The following is an 18,120-nucleotide window of genomic DNA, read 5'->3' as shown; positions in this document are numbered from 1 at the left end:
CAATTCAGTCAAGGACACAGTAACAGAATCAGGCTGGTGGTTTCCTGCCTGCTAACGGAGAGTTCATCCTATTTTTATTTGCAGACTATTTTAGGTAGCTCAGAAGATCACTGGTAATTTGTGCAGAGCATCTCACCACTGAAATATGAAAAAAAAATCCCTACACCTCAACACTTTGAAATTTTATTCTGCATGAAGAGAGAATCAGTGACATCCTTAAGGTCAGATATGGAATAAAAAAATCTGAGACTAAAGTCAGCATTGATAACCTCTCTTATTTGTACTTCTACCATTACCATCATGTATTGCTGAATATACTTTTATTCAGAAAGCTCTGAAAACAAAATCCTAAAAAAACCTTTTTGTCTTATTCTGAACATCAAGTTGCTCCATTAATATTTCTAATTAATTTCAATAAAGTTCCAATCACGGAATTTAGGTATCAATAATCCAGTTTCCAAGTGATTTCTGAGTAGAGATATGAAGTGCCATCAGAACAAGGATTCTTTATGACTTCTGATCTGAACACACCAGAATTCAATTAGCTTGAGGTCCAATCCTGAAAGCAACTTTAAAAACAAATAAAAAATAAAATAAGAGACTCCTTGGGAATAATGCTGTTTGAAGCAACCTTCAGTCCTCATCTACACTCCATTAAAATACATTTGTGCAAAACCATTTGATTCCCCCGTGCTCCCTCTTCACTCTAATCACACAAAACAAAGATGTTTTCATTTCAGAGACAAAGGATTATGATTTTATGGGGGGAAAAAAACAGAAGCTGCTGTGGATAAATCCAATACAATGTCTACTTCTACTTTTTTAAGAATAACTGAAGGGTAGGAGGGGAAACCACACTAAACTCCACATCTACAGGAGGTTTCCATTAGCAAATCTGAAAATATCTCCTTGATAACAAGGTAATTAGGTCTGGTTTTGTCTCCACATTAGGACTTCTGTAGAGCTTTAGATCTTCAAAGTGCTTCCCAAACATTGGCTGCATTAGGACCCCACTAATCCCCACTCAGATCACCTCCCCATGGCAGCACCAGCACAAGGAAGGCTCCAACTAAAAGCACATTTTAATAGTAAATAAAAAAAAAAAAATCCAAATGTTTCAGCTGAAAGAGAAAATGTTTGTTTTATGTAATTACTATCTCCTGTTTTCCTAGCTTGTCTTTGTGAATTACTTCTGAGTTGAAGTGGGAGCACCTTCTGCTGCCAAAGCTCTGCTAACCCAACCAAAATATTTACAGACTCCTCAGGGAGTGCAGCCCAGCCCCTCCTGCACAGGAGCAGGCACTGCAGGGATGGAAATGCCCTCCCAGCAGGGAGAACACACCTGGCTGAGCAGCACAAGCACAGTTAGCTAAGGCCCATTTAATGAATTCATTACCTTGCACCATTATTAGTGTGCTATAACATGGTTGCAGAAGTTGGCACATCTTGGCCAGTGTGGGGCATTTTCCCCAAGGATCCATCCCTGCCAGCAATGGGGAGTTCCCAAGCTCAGGCACCAAAGGAAGCTTCTCCCAAGAGCTGTCCTTCACCACTGGCTGCCACTGAAATCAATTCAGAGCATCAAAGAACCTCCTCTTGAAAATCTGACAGTGCCCTTCCACAATAAATCCCTGGGATGGAGAACACAGCCTTACAATTAAATAGGTTCTTTTGGAAATAAAAAATTATAAGGAAAAAAGGTTTAAGGTGACACACACCCCCCATGGAGCCCTAAGTCTCTTCCCTTCCTGTTTGTTTTTTATTTTCTTTTCCTTTTAACCAGGCTGGGATACAAAGAACAGTTCTTTGGGACACTTCCAGCTGCAGCTGGAACACCACAGGTACTGAGGAGAAGTTTCTTCTCCACCTCCCTCCCACCTTTGCTGCTCCAAAATCCTATCCTATTCCTAATGTGGCATTCTCAATTCCCACTCCCCATCCACAACCCTGAACTGCCAAACTCCCCAATCTTAATTCTGACTGCAAAGGAGCAGGAAATTCAGTGTGCTTGTGCTGTGATCAGCAAAATAGGAAAGAAGGAAAGCACTAAAAGCAGTGCAGTGACCCTCAGCAGATGCACAGCTCCATTTTCCAGGGAGCTGCAGGTTCTGTACCAGAAATGAAGGATCCAGAGCTGGGATTCCTGCTGCTTCTCTCACTCTGGACAAAGCCAAGGAGCAGAGATGTTCTTCCAAGCATCCCTGAGTAACTCCCCATGGCCAGGCAGGGAAATAAGCAGAAAGCTGATTTTGATGATAACACAAAGCAGAAAAACATAGCTAATAGCAAAGTAGAAAAAACCCTTCCAGTTCAAAGCACATCACTAATGACTCCTGTCAAAAGGCTCTCCAAAGCATTCTTTGTGGCTGAGGATGTTTTGATTTGACTTAGACCTGAGAGTTAAAAATATTTATTTATTCCATAACTGAGTTATGTGCACTAAAACAAACACAAATGTAACAAGCAATCTGTATTCCAGAATAAGCCTCAGTTGCCTTAGACTGCCACATTTTAAATTAACTTCATTATTAATGGCCTTAGCTTCATCCCAATAAAACCAATTTTCGTTTTATACACACTAAAACTCCAGCATGGTATTTAAAAGGAAGCAAACTGATTTTTTCAGGAGGCAGCAAGGAGTTTATATATACACACAAAGGTATATCTTTTCCAGGTAAAATTACAAACAATACTACAAAGAGTTTGCTCACGTTCTTGTATTTCAGAACTTAAATGAGACTGATAAAGCTGCCACCTTGTACTTTAGCATCCTTTAATTTGAGGCTACAAATCTCAATTACCTGAACTTGAGCTTCCACAGGGAAATACAGATGTGCTATAAAGAATAAAGATCCAGAACTTCTTTGGGAAAAGGATAACAGCTCTCAACACCCCTGTGTTCCAAAGCCAGGGGAACAGCTTTCCCTGTACTGCTCTTTCCCATCCTGAAACATTTACAAACATCTTCTTAAGCCAGATTTTTTCAAAGTACAAAACAAAAAGGCATTATAAAAATGTAATTTAACAAAATCTGAAGTATCTGTATGGTTTTTGTATTATTTTATTGTTCAGTGAACAAAAAGAGCAGATTTATACTTGAAAGCTAAAAACCCAGAGCCATTTCATTTTTTTTTTCCTTTTTCCTGATGAACCAACTACCAGTGTAATTTAAGCTAAATAAGAGAAAACTGCTTTGTGATGTAAAGTGCTAAATTTGTCTGCTTGTAGTCTCTGTAGCAACCCAATATTCCAAAGAGACAATCATGTGATCAATGCTCTCAGCTCCTGCTGTTTATCCTGCACTGTCCTACTTACAGCAGCTCTCAATTCCAGCTGTCTACAGCAAAAGGAAAAACATCACCTGCTCTCCTGCCGGGACACGATGCCAGAACAGCCTCATTAGAGCTGCTGCAAAAAAATGTTGACATTGTTTGATTTAAAGATTAACATAGGGAGGAAATTTACACTGCAAAGAGTTGAGCAGCCTTAATAGAAAATATTCCAGCACTATCACTTGGTTGCAGACTCAATAGACAGAAATAAACCCAAAACCTGTCGGTGAACCTTCTTTGGGGAGTTAACTCCCTCAAGTATGAAGGAATTTTTGAGATTTTGCACCCAGAAATCTGGCTCTGTTCCTTAATAATAATAATTCCCAACAGCATCCCAGGGGATCAAGAAGTGAAATTCCCTGTTCCTGTGGGAAGATGACCATGGGGACTGGAGAAGGGAGGCAAAGAGGGCAGAACTGGGGGTTCAAAGCAGCATTCCCTTTGTCTTGAGGGCAGTGAAGAGAGACAGGCAGGAGCTGTTCATGCCAATGCAGACATTTCTGATGGCACACCAGAACCATTCCCAGGGCCCAGACTGAAAAAATGACCCCCAAACTCACATGGCAGCCATGGCCATCCCAATTCCAGCCTGCAGGAATCACACCCACAGTGCCACCTCCTCCTCATGGCAAGATGAGGTAGAGTAAAATAAAATCCCTCTCCAGAAGTATGATAAGCACACCTTCAAAACAAGATAACTACATGTACAAAGGTTTAAAATAAAGCCAAATTGGTATCTGGAATGGTCTTCAGCAGTCATGAAGTCATACACTTATTATTTTCTATTTCTATGAGAAATTTAAAAAAAGAGAATGGTGGCCTGGCATTCTAAATCCTGAACCCAGACTTGTGGTAAACAGAATTCCCCTGAAACCTGTGCAGCAAGTTATGATAACCTTATCACTTACGAATTTTCAAGTGGCTTCTGGGGTGGTTTTTGTATTTTTTGGTTTGGGTGTGTGGTGTTTTTCTCTGGTGTTTTTTCACCATTTTTAAGTGAACTCGTCAGACACAAGTTCTGCTTTGCCACCCACTGCAATGGCTGCATTATTTCCCAATTACAAGGAAAAAAAAAAGCAACCATACAAGTAATATAGCAGCTTTTAGCATTCTAGACTTTTAGCTGTCTATCAGATCCACCCACCAATTCAGGATTACTCAATTGTTTGCTTACTGCTATTTCAATTGTGTTAAAGTTTAGCAAGTTGTAATTATTACCAAAAACTCCAAGAGATGCCCCTCACATAAACACTTGGTACTTCATTAGGAGTGTCATATTCAATTTATTTAATTTGTATCTAAAATAGTATTTAATCTGACAGCTTTCTAATCATATTTATTGCAGGTATACCCCAGTAATGAGTAAGAGGAGCAGACTCATCCAAAGGCAGTTATTGAAGCAGTCCAACCAGCACAGTGGGATGGGACAGATCAGTCTCCATCTCACATTGATGAGGGGATTTTGGAATAAAACATACACAACCACATCCCTGAAAGCAGCAACAAAACAACTGCTTGGAAAGGAGAAAAGAGAATTACATTCCTATTTGTCAAATTTTAATTTCATGTGTAGCCATTTCAACCACACCAATGAGCTTCAGCTTCTTTAGTCTCCAAGTGTCCAAAACAGGTTGTGACAAATACAGAGACAATTATTTTTAATTTTTTTTTTTGGTTGGTTGGTTGCAGCAAACACCTTCAGCAAAATCCTGTCTGTGGTTTTTTATTCATCTGGAAAACTGAAATCACCCACTTAAAAATGGGCAGCAAGACCCCAGCACACACAGCCTGCTTCAGGGAGCTGCTCCATCCCTGCCCTGTCTAGCAACAGGAGTGGAACCAGCAGACTTGAAACCCTCAGAGAGTTTCTCCAGGCAGGGGAATGGTGAACTATAACACAACTTCTCTTCTTTTAAGTTTCATACTAAATCATCCATCTCTCATCCAGCTACACTTCCTCCACCTTCACACTTTCAGTACCCAGATCCAAACTCCTAATCCTATCTGTAACCACTTTCAAATCTTTGTAAAAAATGTTTACTATATTCAAAGAATCTATCCTAAAAAAACTTTTAAAAAATTCAATTACTAAATAGTTTAATTAATCTTTAACCCTAAAGTTTTTACTCATAACTACTATTCTTAAGAACCTTATTTAAAAATGTGTTTAAAAAATCCACCAATTAAAATTTAAACTATAACCAAACTCTAACTCTACCCAAATAAGATAGTTCCAAGTTGATGAACTGGTTCTCAGAGCTCAGATTCCAGCCCATCCATGAGTCTCCCTTTGCTCAGTGCTGCTGGAGCTGGGAGCAGCAGGGAGGGAGGGAAGAGCAGGTCAGGGCTGTTACCTGGCAGCACGTGACTGCACAATGCACAGCTGAGGGGTTACTGCTCCCACAAAAGTTTTAACAGATCTCATATAACAGAGGTTAGTTGAAGGAGTTTATTTGTTTAGGAGTCACATATCACAGAGTGAACCCTCAGAACTATCTCACTCTGACCTCTCTGCTCGTCTGCTCACACGCCACACCAGAGTCAGTGATGAACCTTCAGGACTTTCCTTTTAAAATTAAAGTGTACAATGACACGGACTCTTTATTTTAATACAACCTTACACAAGGAGAGAAAAACCCACCAGAGCAAGAGCCAGGAAGGCAGGGCTGCTGGAGGAGCTGTTATCACAGGCCAACACCTACTGGAAATCACAGCCTCCCTCCTGGCTGCTGCGCCACCACCGCCGGCTATTGTTGGGAGAGCAAGCACAGAAAATCTCTCTTCTGGAAGCACAGGCTTTCAAACAGAACTGGGAAAAATCCAGATGGGATCAGCTTCACATGAAAGAAACAGCTCTATTTGCACATCCTTCAAAGGGACAGGCAGGGACAGAGTGGGGCTGAGGTCCTGCAGCTCGCTCAGTCGCTGCCCCGGGAAGCCCAGGGGAAGGAGTCACCTCCACACCAAGGGCACTGCCTGCTCCAGTTCCAGCCAAATTCCTTGAAACTAGAGATTTCCAGCAAGAACAACCAACCTGACTGAAATCTGCAGCTGTAAAACACAGGGAACGAGTCTCTAGAGTGGCTGGCCAAGCCTCAAAGAGCAGGCTGAGATAAATTATGATCCAAAGCACACTGGTAGCAAACTTCACATCCCCAGGATACCAAATTACCTCAAATTACACAGACACAGGAATTCCTTCCCAGGGTTTCTGAACCTTAATGCAAAGAACAGTCCCAAAGACAGCAGAGTAATATGGGATGAAAGACAAAAATACAGCTTCAAAACTGATTCTTAAGATCTGTGCATCAATATTCACAAACACAAGAGGGGCTGCTGGGGGTTTAGTTTGGTTTTTAATTAAATCAGCCACATCTACAAAAAATTATAAACTTTGTATAGGTTTGGCTGATTAAATGGATCCTAAGGAATGAAAAATATGCAGAAGTTGTATTAAGGTTTAGTTTCTGTTAGTTTTAGAGCAGCTGTCTGGTAGGAAATGTATCAGCACCCCAGGTGCAGCATTCAGAGCTTTTTCCAGGCTTGCTGCAAGTCCCTGGGTGTGGGGTTTGCTGCAGTGTCACATTTAACTTTGGCCACGAGAGAAATGTTCCTTTTCCTCAAGAGTGCTCCAGACTTTGGAGCTGAGAGTGGCACCACACAGCACCCATGGCAGTGCTTGGTTTTCTCCCACAAGCCTGAACTGAGCCCTCTGAAGAGCCCAACTTTCCCAAGAGCAGAGATGATCCCAATTCTAGACATTCCTAGGAGGGATGAGCCAAATTTGCCACGAGAGCACACATCTGTTCACCATTCCCCCACTTCATTCCATAAAAGCCAGCTCAATGCCATGTGATGCTCTGAGCACTATCTGGTAGGAAATACTGACATTTCTCAACAATAAAATATTTTACACAGATCTGTCAAAGCTATTTACATATTTCTCCTGTAGTTCTGGGCTACATATGATGAAATTGTGTGAGTAAGCACACAATTCCTTCAGTTATTTTCATCAAGCATGCTGACATTCTGACCTTCTTCAAAAAAGAATCAGAGCCTCCAAATTAAACAAACACTGCTATTTTATTTTAAAAGCTTTCATCAGCTTTTCCAGCTGCTCTAGAGAGCTTTATAGAATTACTCCAAGAGAATCCAGGACATAACTAATGCTAGTTTCAAATGGCAATTTGGTCCACCAGTTCCTCAAAGGAGGAAAGCCCAGATTGTGCCAACACAATATTGGCCTAAATAGTTAAAAGTAAACTCCTTGCTCTTGATTTATAGCAGAAAAAAATGGATGGACAAGGACACCCCAGAGAGGAAACATTTGCCCTGACCAGGGTGGAGAAAGAAATGCCTGGAACTAAAGGACAAGTTTATACATAAATTAAAAGCAGCAGTTCACAACTACTAATAGAAACACACACAAACATGTGCTTCTGCTTCTTTTGCTCCAAAACAGCTTCTAAATTTCTTTCAAGTTTAAATTTATTGCAGAAGATGCCAACAATGGCCAACTCCACACCCAACAAGCAAAGCCACTGATCTCAAAATTTCCTGCATGCAAGATTTAACACATACATAGACACACACACACACACAAAAAAAAGCCACACAAAAAATCCCATCATCTAAGCTTTAAATTACTTTGGATTTTAAAAGCTGATTTGGGAACAGCGATTAAACTTGTTCCAGCTAACCTAGTTTTATTCATTTCATTATTTATTGCTAGGCAACATAGACCGTGTCAAACCACGTTAGAACCATGAGAAGAAGTCCTTCCAATTTAGATCAAAAATTCTCTCCTCCCCCCCAGCATGGAGGCCCACATGGATTCTTTTAACAGCAGCATTCCCAGACACCATCCTTGCTCTGACCAGGAGCTGACATTCCAAACTCTCAGCATCTCCCATGGGATGCAATTTATCCAAAGCTCAGGTGGGAGCTCTCCATGATGAGTCTTTCTTGGTGGTAGCAAGCAGAACTAGCTCCTGTCACCTGCAGGTCCAGGGCACGTGGACCTTGATAAAGTCCTTCATTCAGGACCTTAAAGATGAGATACCTTCATGCAGGACCTTAAAGATGAGATACCTTCATGCAGGACCTTAAAGATGAGATATACCTTCACTCAGGACCTTAAAGATGAGATACCTTCACTCAGGACCTTAAAGATGAGATACCTTCACTCAGGACCTTAAAGATGAGATACCTTCACTCAGGACCTTAAAGATGAGATACCTTCACTCAGGACCTTAAAAAGGCACCTTCATTCAGGTATCTTTTTCTTCCTTTCTGGAAGACTCTACCTTCTTTCCCAACACCCATCACCCATGGTCTGGACACAGGTACCAACACAGAAGAGATTGTTCACCATGTTTAGCATTACTTATTTTCATCGTAACAAAGTTTTGAAGAGCTCCAAAAAAGCAGCAAAATAAGAAAGAGCAGAGACCCAGGCTCCAGAAATAAATCATCCACAGGAATCTCTTAAAGCACAAAGAATAAACCCTCCAACCTCTTCAGGAGAGCAAAGTAAAGGCTCCTACCTCTTGTTGATGGGTTTCTCATCCTTCTCGTAGGGCTTGACGAACCACCTGCCGATGCGCACGAAGTTCCTGTTCATCAGGCAGCGCTCCAGCAGGTTGTGAACAGCCTTGAACAGCAGAGTGCGGCACTCGTAGGACAGCCCGTTCTCCCAGACCCCATCTTCCTCTTCTGCAAGGCACAGGGGAAGCAGAAATCACCTTTCTATTCCATCCTGTCACTGCACATGTATCACCCTACCCCCTTCTCTCCCATGAGCTTTTAAGAGATATTCACAGCATAACATGCAACCAAAGCCAGTTATCTGTAATGTTCAGATAACTCTGCTGGCTTTATGGTGGAGCTGCTAAAAGTGATCAGCTGTAAAAATATCTCATCCCCCACAGGGAAAGAAGATTCAACAGTTATTTGTGCACAAAAGGAAACAAGGAGCAGCAGTGTGTTATGTATTGCAGCCTGCAAGAGCACCGTGTGATCTGTCTGTGAGGTGGCTCCTGTTTTGGGGAGTCTGGGTTACTCATCCTGCAGAATTGGTGACAATTAGGCTTAAAAATAAGTTTACCAAAGCCAGACTTAATATATCCTGGTGTCTTTAAGTAGCATTGACTGAAGAAAGCCAGGAACAAAAGTCAGCAATCGATTGACCCTCAATGATCAACAGTTTGCCAGAGATGATGAAAAATGCTCAGATTCAGAATACTGGTAAGAGCAACATGATTCTCTCCAGAAGACTCAAAACTGTCATTTTTCTTTTTAATTCAACATTAAAAATGAAGATATTTAAGCAGCCTAGCCCTGCTTTCTGATGCACACAGAGAGAAAAAATCAGCATGACAATGCCCAGTTGCTGCTGATGGGATTCTGAAGTCAAACACTGACATCTTCTGTGCCCACAAATCAAACACAGGCATGGAATCCAACTTGCACAAGCCAAGTTGATCTGCCAAATGGAAAAGTAAGGTTTATGACAAGGAGCTGCAACTTCTTCCACCATTCTGGCTCCTGCTCAGTGTTTGAACAGGGTCTAGAAGCCCTCAAGGCACAAGCACTGGTCCAAAGAGCTGCACTGGCACTCCAGTTCCCTTACCCAGGTAAAACAAGGGACATCTGGAAGTTCCTGGGTGCCTCCCAGAATATATCTGATATCACTCACCCCCAGCAACACCAGCAGGAGGATAATAATATAATAAAGCTTGAGATACTGCCTTTAAATCAGTGGCAATCAGATCTTACCTTTATGGCTCTAATTCCTGGTCTTTTGTGGTTTACATCTATCCCTCAGGATGTGCTCCTGGTCTCCCTGGACTAACCTGGCAGAGTCACTCTCCAAGTGCCATTGCTTTTGTACTCCAGGTACAAAAGCAGAGAGGAGAAGCTTGTCTGACATAGATAAGGAGACATTTTTACTCCAGTCTCTGGGTAGTCATGGAATAATTTAGGTCAGAGGGGACCTGTGGAGGTCGTTACTCCAAGCTCACACGGAGCCCAGGTGAGAACAGGCTGCTCCTCTGTCCCAGCCCCTGTCCCTGCACAGCTCCAGGGGCTGAGCCCAGCTCTGGTTCAGCAGCACAGCTCTGACAGCAGTGTCCTGCCTGCTCCCCTCTCCCTCACAGAGAATTTTGGTTACCCTGCTTTGCTCCATGGTCAGAAAACCTCAGCAACACAACCAAATCCTTGCATTTTAAATCCCCCTTGGAAATAAGCCCCTTCACCTTTCTCTGGAAGCCACTTACAAGCTTAAAAGGTTGCAATATTATTAACTAAAGTCTTGATATCCTTAAATTAGAGAGCATCTAGAAAACCAGACACCTAAGAGTTTTAGTAAGGAAAAAACCTTACAGATTACTCCAATAAACAATATTTAAGACAGACATGACAGAGAAGGGAATTTCAATACTACTGGAACCAAAACATGGTGACCGTGTTTATATTTTGCTATATTCCACACAGGAAAAGTACATTTCCACACAAGGCCAGTATTGTGAGTAAAAGAAAGTTACTCCCGGGAATTCTGAGGGACAGAATGAGAGTAAACAGACCTGCCCCATCATTTATAAAAGAGGAGGTGTGCATCATTACAGATGAATCATTCCATGAAATAATTTTCTGGGAAAGACAAGGAAAAACAAGGAGCAGCGTTTCCCAAAGCAGAGACCTCACCACAAGTTTCCCACCCCACCACCCTACTGCCGTGCTGGAGTGGAGCAAAAACTTGTTTTTAAAAACTGGAAAGCTACAAGATAACACAGTAACTCACTAAAGCAACATCACACACCGCTCTTGCAACAAAAAGCAACAAAAGTCCAAAGTCAAAGTGTGTGAAGTGCCCGTGCCAAGCACTGAGGTTGCTCCCCAGCACTGCCCTGGTGGATGCCCAGGCACAGCCCTGTCCCAGGGGCAGCAGCTCAGCTCCAGAGCAGGACCAGAAGCAGCTCAGCAGAGCAAACATTAACTCCTGAGCTGGCTGGTATTGGACTTTAGCTGCACAATAAACTCCTCACCATTTCAAAGGTTACACACTTGGGTTTGTACACAGCTCTTGTCATATCAAGCAATCATTCCAAGCACAACCACTGCATCCAGGACCTTCTAGAAGATGGAATGGAAGGAGCTAATTCCAGTTTTTATGCCTAATTTTGTTTTGGCATATTACAGATTTCACAGAATTCAGGAAATCACTGGGTTGGAAGAGACCTTTAAGATCACTGAGTCCAAGCCAGCCCCAACACCTCACCTAAACCCTGGCACCCATTGCCACATCCAGGCTTTGTTAAACACACCCAGGGATGGGGACTTCCCCACCTCCATGGCAGAACATTCCAGAACTTATCACCCTTTCTGTAAAAAACTTTTTCCCAACATCCAACCTAAAATTCCCTTGGTGCAGCTTGAGGCTGTGTGCTCTGGTTCTGCCAGTGCTGCCTGGTGCAGCAGTGCCATGGAAGGTGCTGAAATTGCAGGGACACTGAAGTAACACAAATCTTGTGTTTGGATGGTCACACAAAGGAGATGTTTCCATTCTCTGTAGTCAGGTGCTCCATTTAGGATGGATGAAGCTTCATTCAGGACCACCAAGTTATGAGCAAGTTTCCATGCAAGGACTTGCCCCAGGAGGTAATTCCTGAAAGCTTTCCTCCCTTACTGCAGAACCAGAGAGCTCTTAGCTGTGTTATGTGGAGAAAGTGTAAGGTCTGAGATGGAAATCACAATTAAAACTCCAAATTTTGCTCACCAAACCACCTGCTCTGAGTGAGGTGCACCTTGCCACAGAAAGGGAAGGTAAAAGAAGCTGTCAGTTCAAGAAACCCTCATTTCAGAACATTATTCAAATTCATGAAAAAAACCAGCAGTAAGTGTTCTCTGACTTTCTGAAGTCTATTTAGTCACTCCTCTCCCCCCATTTTAGTGGTGGAGAGAAGCAAACATGACATCTGCTCACATCTGCCAACTATTTTTCTTCTTAATTCAAATTGTTGTTTCTCAACATGAGAAAACCCCTCCCACTTAATAGAAAATTGTACACAGCAAACCATTCATTAAAGGAGGGGAATGAGAGAGGAAGAGGCACTTTTGTCCTCTAATCTTTCTTAAACAATAAATTCAAATGTTCAATCTGATAATGCTAACAAACCCAAAGGAGTTGCTGACTCATTTTTCAAAAGGTGCTAAGCCACAATTTCACTTTGGACAAGTGTTATCCACAGAAGTGCTCTGGCAACCTGAAGGTTACAAGTACTTTATTTCTGATGAGTTCTCTCAGCTGTCCAAAGCACTCAGCTCTCCCCCAGCACACTTATTTTTATGTCAATCCATTAAACAATTTATACTCATATCCCACTGCTCCCCCTCTCTTTACATCACTTATTAGACAGAGTTTTCCTCAAATGAAGCTAAAAATGATCAGGGAATGAAGAATTCATGGGAACAATGGCCAGGAAAAAGCAATTTGCATACTGCACATAAACTTTTTCAGTCAGCACCTTCTCAATATTACCAATTTTACTGGAGGCCTTCAGAGCTTTTATGCTTTCCATTCTTCCCACAGTTCACCTGGACCAGTAAAGTTCATTTTTACTGATGATGCCCTTCTGTCTGTGTGGTGCTCTTGGAGGATTGAAAAAAAAATGTGGAGCAGCCTCCAAATATAAAACTCTTGCAATTTGTAGTGAATTCTGAATAAGGAGTATCTTTAAATATTAAAATATAATTCGTGTCAGGTTTTTAAAGCATATTGTTATTCACAGATATTTAGCTAAATTTACTAATCAAGGATTTCTAAGATGTAATACATATATGGAGATAAATCTATATTGCAACAGATAAATATACAGCCTTGAAAATGACATTTTTGACAAGACTTTAGAACATGAATTTCCCTCCTTCCTTTTACACACCAGTAAACACCAGTTCGTCCACAGGCTGAGTGTTTATCACACCATTAAAAATATCTCTCTAATGCTCAATGAACCTCTAAAATAAACAATGCAAAGAAACAAAGCCTCCACTTTGGACTACAGTTCCCCCCAGTTATTTCAATTACACAGGGGAAAAATCCATTCTTTCATATCAGGAGTGAGATTTGTCTTTTGGAAGCATTTCTCACCTCACAGGTTCCCTTTTTGCTTTTATATGACTGTGCCAGTTATCAAAACACTGACACAAACCTGATTTATACAATTAAACTTCCTATATAAACCTCAGATTCCAAGGGAAGTAAATAAACAGAGTAATGTGGAACTGCTGCTGTACACAATAATGATATGACAGAAACACTTGGAATAGAAGTTTTCTATTTAAAACCCCAGATTTTTGAATTAAAACACTTTAAACTGCTCAAAGCAAGAATTACCCAGCAAAGCTACTGAAATACTGTTTGGAGGGCCTGAAACAAGTGAGAAGCAACAGATTTCACAGGGAAAAAAAGGAAAACAACACAATTTGAAAACACCAATCTAAGAATCTGAGTAAGACAGCTGAAGTTTGTTGCTGTTAGAGTGGTGTCTGTTATCTACACTCACTGAACAGAATCTGAATCCAAGCCTCTGGACACCCAAAATTCCACAGTGAAAACACTCAGCACCATTCCAGGGTAGTTTTTGTGCTGCTTGGCCTTTACCAGTTTCACACACAGGGGTTTGATGCTCTCTCCCCAGCAGAATCTTTTCTAATTCCTGACAATCTCAAAGCAGAACCTTTCTGTAAGAGTGTAGCCATGGCAGTTTGCAAAGATAACAAGGTAACTGCTCTCCCTCTCCGTTTGTTGGGTCTAAGTTTGGCTACAAAGCCACAAGAAAAGCTGAAAAACTTCCCAGCTAAATGATCCCACATCCTCCACCACACTGAGTAATTCCATATTCAGGTGGATGTGGCAGTGTAAGTGAAATATTTCACTGCTCTGATGTATCCAGGTCATTTTGCACGTGACATTGTACACACAACCAACATGACACCGTGCCAAACCCCCACTGCCTGTGACAAAGCATTTTTCTTTCACCTGACTCCACAGATATTTCACCTGCACGTTGGTCAAGGAAAAAATGGGGGGAAAGTTAAATCTTTGTCACCTTTGAGCTCACAGCAAGTCACAGAAGTTTGATCAAACTGCCTCAGTAATTTTTGCATAATGCTTATCAGCAGTTTTGCTTAAGTGGCTACATCTCTAACATGGAGGACTGAAGAAATGCTGAAGCATCAATGCAGCAAGAACACTTGGAATGCCTCTCCTGCCTGCCTCAGAACACACAGATCCTTCCCAGACAAGGGGCTGCAGCTCACCGTGCTCACATCAGGTGCACAATGGTTTAAAAAGCCTCCTTTCCCTTTTTTGTTGTTTTTTGGGGGATTTTTTGTAGGAGTTAAACGATCTTAGGAAGCAATTGTTATTTCAAAAAGGCATCACTGTCTGAACTCTTTTCCAAGCTGCCTTTGCCAACTTCTTGCAACTGGCAGGGTTTGCAGCCCCTTGGAATGATAACTGGCTCATCCTCTGGTTTCCATTGTCCTGGAGTAATGAGACACTCAGTGCTGACATCAGCACAATCTCACTGAATTTTTGGGGACAGGGATTTGCTCTATAATGCACATGCATTGCATACTACACAACACATTTTAGTCTTTGCTGCCATGACTGTTTTTACCAGACAGACAAACATCAGGATTCTCCCAAGCTCTCCTCCAAGCAGCATTATTTTTATACATCTCCCCCTCACAGAAGCATGAGCAAGATTGTTCAGCAAACAAAAACTGATTATCTTGATATATGACAGACAACTCTTTAATTTTTAAAGTAAATTAACCAAATTTAATAGACACCAGAATGAAAAAGATACATCTTGCAGCTCACCATTTAAAAGATGCAATTTGAAGGTCAAAGCCATATAGCAGCATTCCCCTATCCCAGCATTAATCAAATTGTAACCATTTCCTTGGGACTATGTCTTGTACATAATTCATACCCGACTGTTCTCAGGTTTAAAACCATCTACTGCCAATTTAAAAGAAAATAATCCAAGAGTAGAAGTAGCCACATGAAAATAAGAAAGAACCTTTCTAATAAAATAACTGCTGATCAGAGCTGTGAGAGACCATTGCCTGCTGAAATTGGAAGAGATGTCCTACTTTAAGGTTTGAGTTGCAAGAATTACTATAATCAAGCCTCACTGTCAGAACAAAAACATAACCTTTGAGGTTGTTAGAGGCTAAAATAACATTTCACTAACTTCTGTCTGCCTCTAGCTACGTTGGATAGAAATAGACCTCTGGTTTTTTGGCTGTGTGTACAGTAAGGAGGTTCCTAGGGAAGGGAAAAAAATAAATGATTGAGTGAAGTCAATATTCCTGATCAATCAGCATCTCTGAACAAGTCTCCTTTTGACATGCCCCCAGGCAACAACAATCCCTGACCATCAACAAGACACTTATCCAAGGCTTGCAGTGAGAACTCTGACACAGCCACGAGCAGGATTCAAACGTGACTCCAGGGCAGAGAGAGAACTTCTAGAATGTACAGCTGAACACAGAGATAGCATTTATTTCTTCAATCTGATATGCACAGATGTACATTCACAACCTCTGCATCCCCTGGTGAAGGCATCTTGGGAAGGGGACAAAAGGGTTCTGGAGGCTGACATATTTCAAATCCCCCAGGGCTGATAACCAAGATGTGTTCCAGTCACTGAACACCCATTGTTCACTGAAACTGCACATCACCAAAAAAGTCAGAAAGTGTCAAAATACCAACCTGTCCTGAACAGGCAGAGTTTCAGACCAAAGGGAGCCAGAATCAAGAGTTATGAACGTGGCTCTGGCAGATTTCTAACCAGGGCTCTCTCAAGGGCCACTTCCCCAGGAGAAATCTGTCCAAAGGCACCAAGGGACAAACTGCTCCCAGAGTCCTCCCTCTCCCCATCCTCCAGGACAATCCTTCACCTAACCAGCAGCAAACTTCTAAATGAGGCAGCACCTCAACCTCCAGCAGCAAACAATTTCCAATCAATTTTGCAGGTAACAAGCCCGTGCTAAGAAGTCATTTATCATTCCCATTGAAAATGTAACAAGCAGTCATTGGGAGAACAAGGCAGTGTGAATTACCAGGAGAAATTGTCCACCGATGAAAAAATCCATTAGGCTACGACAAAGGTCAGATAACATTGTTTGGGTTCAGCCATAATTCTCTCTTCTATGAGATCCACGTGAAGATTTTGTGTAACAGCAAAGAGAAAAAGTGCAGCTGTGGGCACCCCTCAGCCAGCTCCTCTGGGATGCAGAGGAGGATCTGTACCAACTCCTGGCACAAGAGCCTCACACACAAATTCCCTTTTTCATTCAAGGAGGACAAAACCTCTGCAGAGCCCAAGGTGTCAGACACACCTCCAGGCAGAGCCAGGTGACAGCCTCAGGAGCAGCAGCATTGCACAGAACACGTGTGGAACAGCTCTGGGGAAGCACAGGCACCCACAGGTGACCTGAACCAAGAAAACACCCAAAGACATGGCTGGGAGACTCTAATCCTCCACTATCTCTCCCTTATACCCTAAGAGAGGTTAAGAGTTGGTAAGTCCCTGGGATGATACCTGCTTATCTACCTGTGCAAAAGGGTAATTCTGGACAAGCACAAACAAGGTGCTGAGCTGGAACTCCAGCTACAAACCACTGCTGTTTCCAAAAGTCCCTCTGTGATAAATCACCAGCAGACAGATTCAAGAGGTGGCAAAGAAAGTTGCTCAAACAAATAATTTTAGTGGTTAGGCAGCACAAAATTGCACTTTGCAAATGGCTTAAATTTCACTGGATTTCCCATTCTAAATGTGTTTGTCTGGATTTAATCCCACAGCCAGGAGCACACAAAATTCACACAGGTCCTTCCACACAAGTGCTGGTCTTGGCTCAGGGCAGGCCCAGGCCAAAACCACCCAGCACTGGGTCTAAGTTACATCTCAGCCACACAAAGGATGTTCCCTGCAGGTCAAAACTGAGGTTATTTATAGGTCATAATAAGGAAGCCTTAAATGCACTAAAATATCAAGCAAACTCCAGTGTAAGTGCCATTTAAAATGCAAAGTTTGTAGTTCCAGGACCGACAGGAATAGGAGCAACAGCCCAATCTTTGAAGTCAACTATTCAAAGAAATAAACATCATTTCAGTGCGTCAATTGTTTCTCAGATCACAGTATTTTTGTATGAAAATTCCACACATTATTAAATTGTTTCAAGTCAACTTCCTCAGTGGCACTTTAAACTCCTGTTTGTTCTCCAGCTTATCCACACACACAAACAGAGAGACAGCATTAACAATTTCTGGTTACCAGGTCACCAAACCTTGGTCTCATTTTACACTTCAGTAATCTGAATACTGTACATTATTTGAGAGGAAATTGGAGTGATGTGTTTGTTGGGGTTTTTTTCCCCTCAAATTATTAGAGTCTCACCTTTAGACTCACCCAATTTAAATATCTAACTTCGTCACCTTGCTGATAAGCAGCTGGAACCATCTACGTGGGGAATTGAGCTCAACAAGCAAACACTTCCAAAGGAAGGTGCCAAATTTGAAGTACAACATTATTGAGAAATACAAATATTGTCAGTCTTTCAAAAGGCTGGGTTTGAAAGCAGGTTCAGGGCACCAGGAAAGGGGGGGGAGAGGAATCAGAAAAACTGAAGGTTACAGATTTTGCATGGAAACAGCTGGTTAGTTCCTGGTGCCTCCTTCTGAGGGCTTCTTACTGATGGTGTGAATTCCAACAAC

General features: G+C 41.9%; 1 protein-coding gene across 1 annotated transcript in view; it reads right to left on the bottom strand.

Moving 5' to 3' along the window:
- Positions 1-18,120, bottom strand: part of MED13 (mediator complex subunit 13) — a 55,380-nt gene that overhangs the window by 32,853 nt on the left and 4,407 nt on the right. Inside the window, exon 3 of the mRNA XM_059866366.1 lies at positions 8,879-9,047. Coding sequence (XP_059722349.1) covers positions 8,879-9,047 — 169 coding nt within the window. The remainder of the gene's footprint in view (positions 1-8,878; positions 9,048-18,120) is intronic.

This window comes from Haemorhous mexicanus, chromosome 22 (assembly GCF_027477595.1).
Source record: "Haemorhous mexicanus isolate bHaeMex1 chromosome 22, bHaeMex1.pri, whole genome shotgun sequence".
NCBI classification, from domain to species: Eukaryota; Metazoa; Chordata; class Aves; order Passeriformes; family Fringillidae; genus Haemorhous; species Haemorhous mexicanus.
This window is presented reverse-complemented; position numbering and strand designations above follow the sequence as displayed.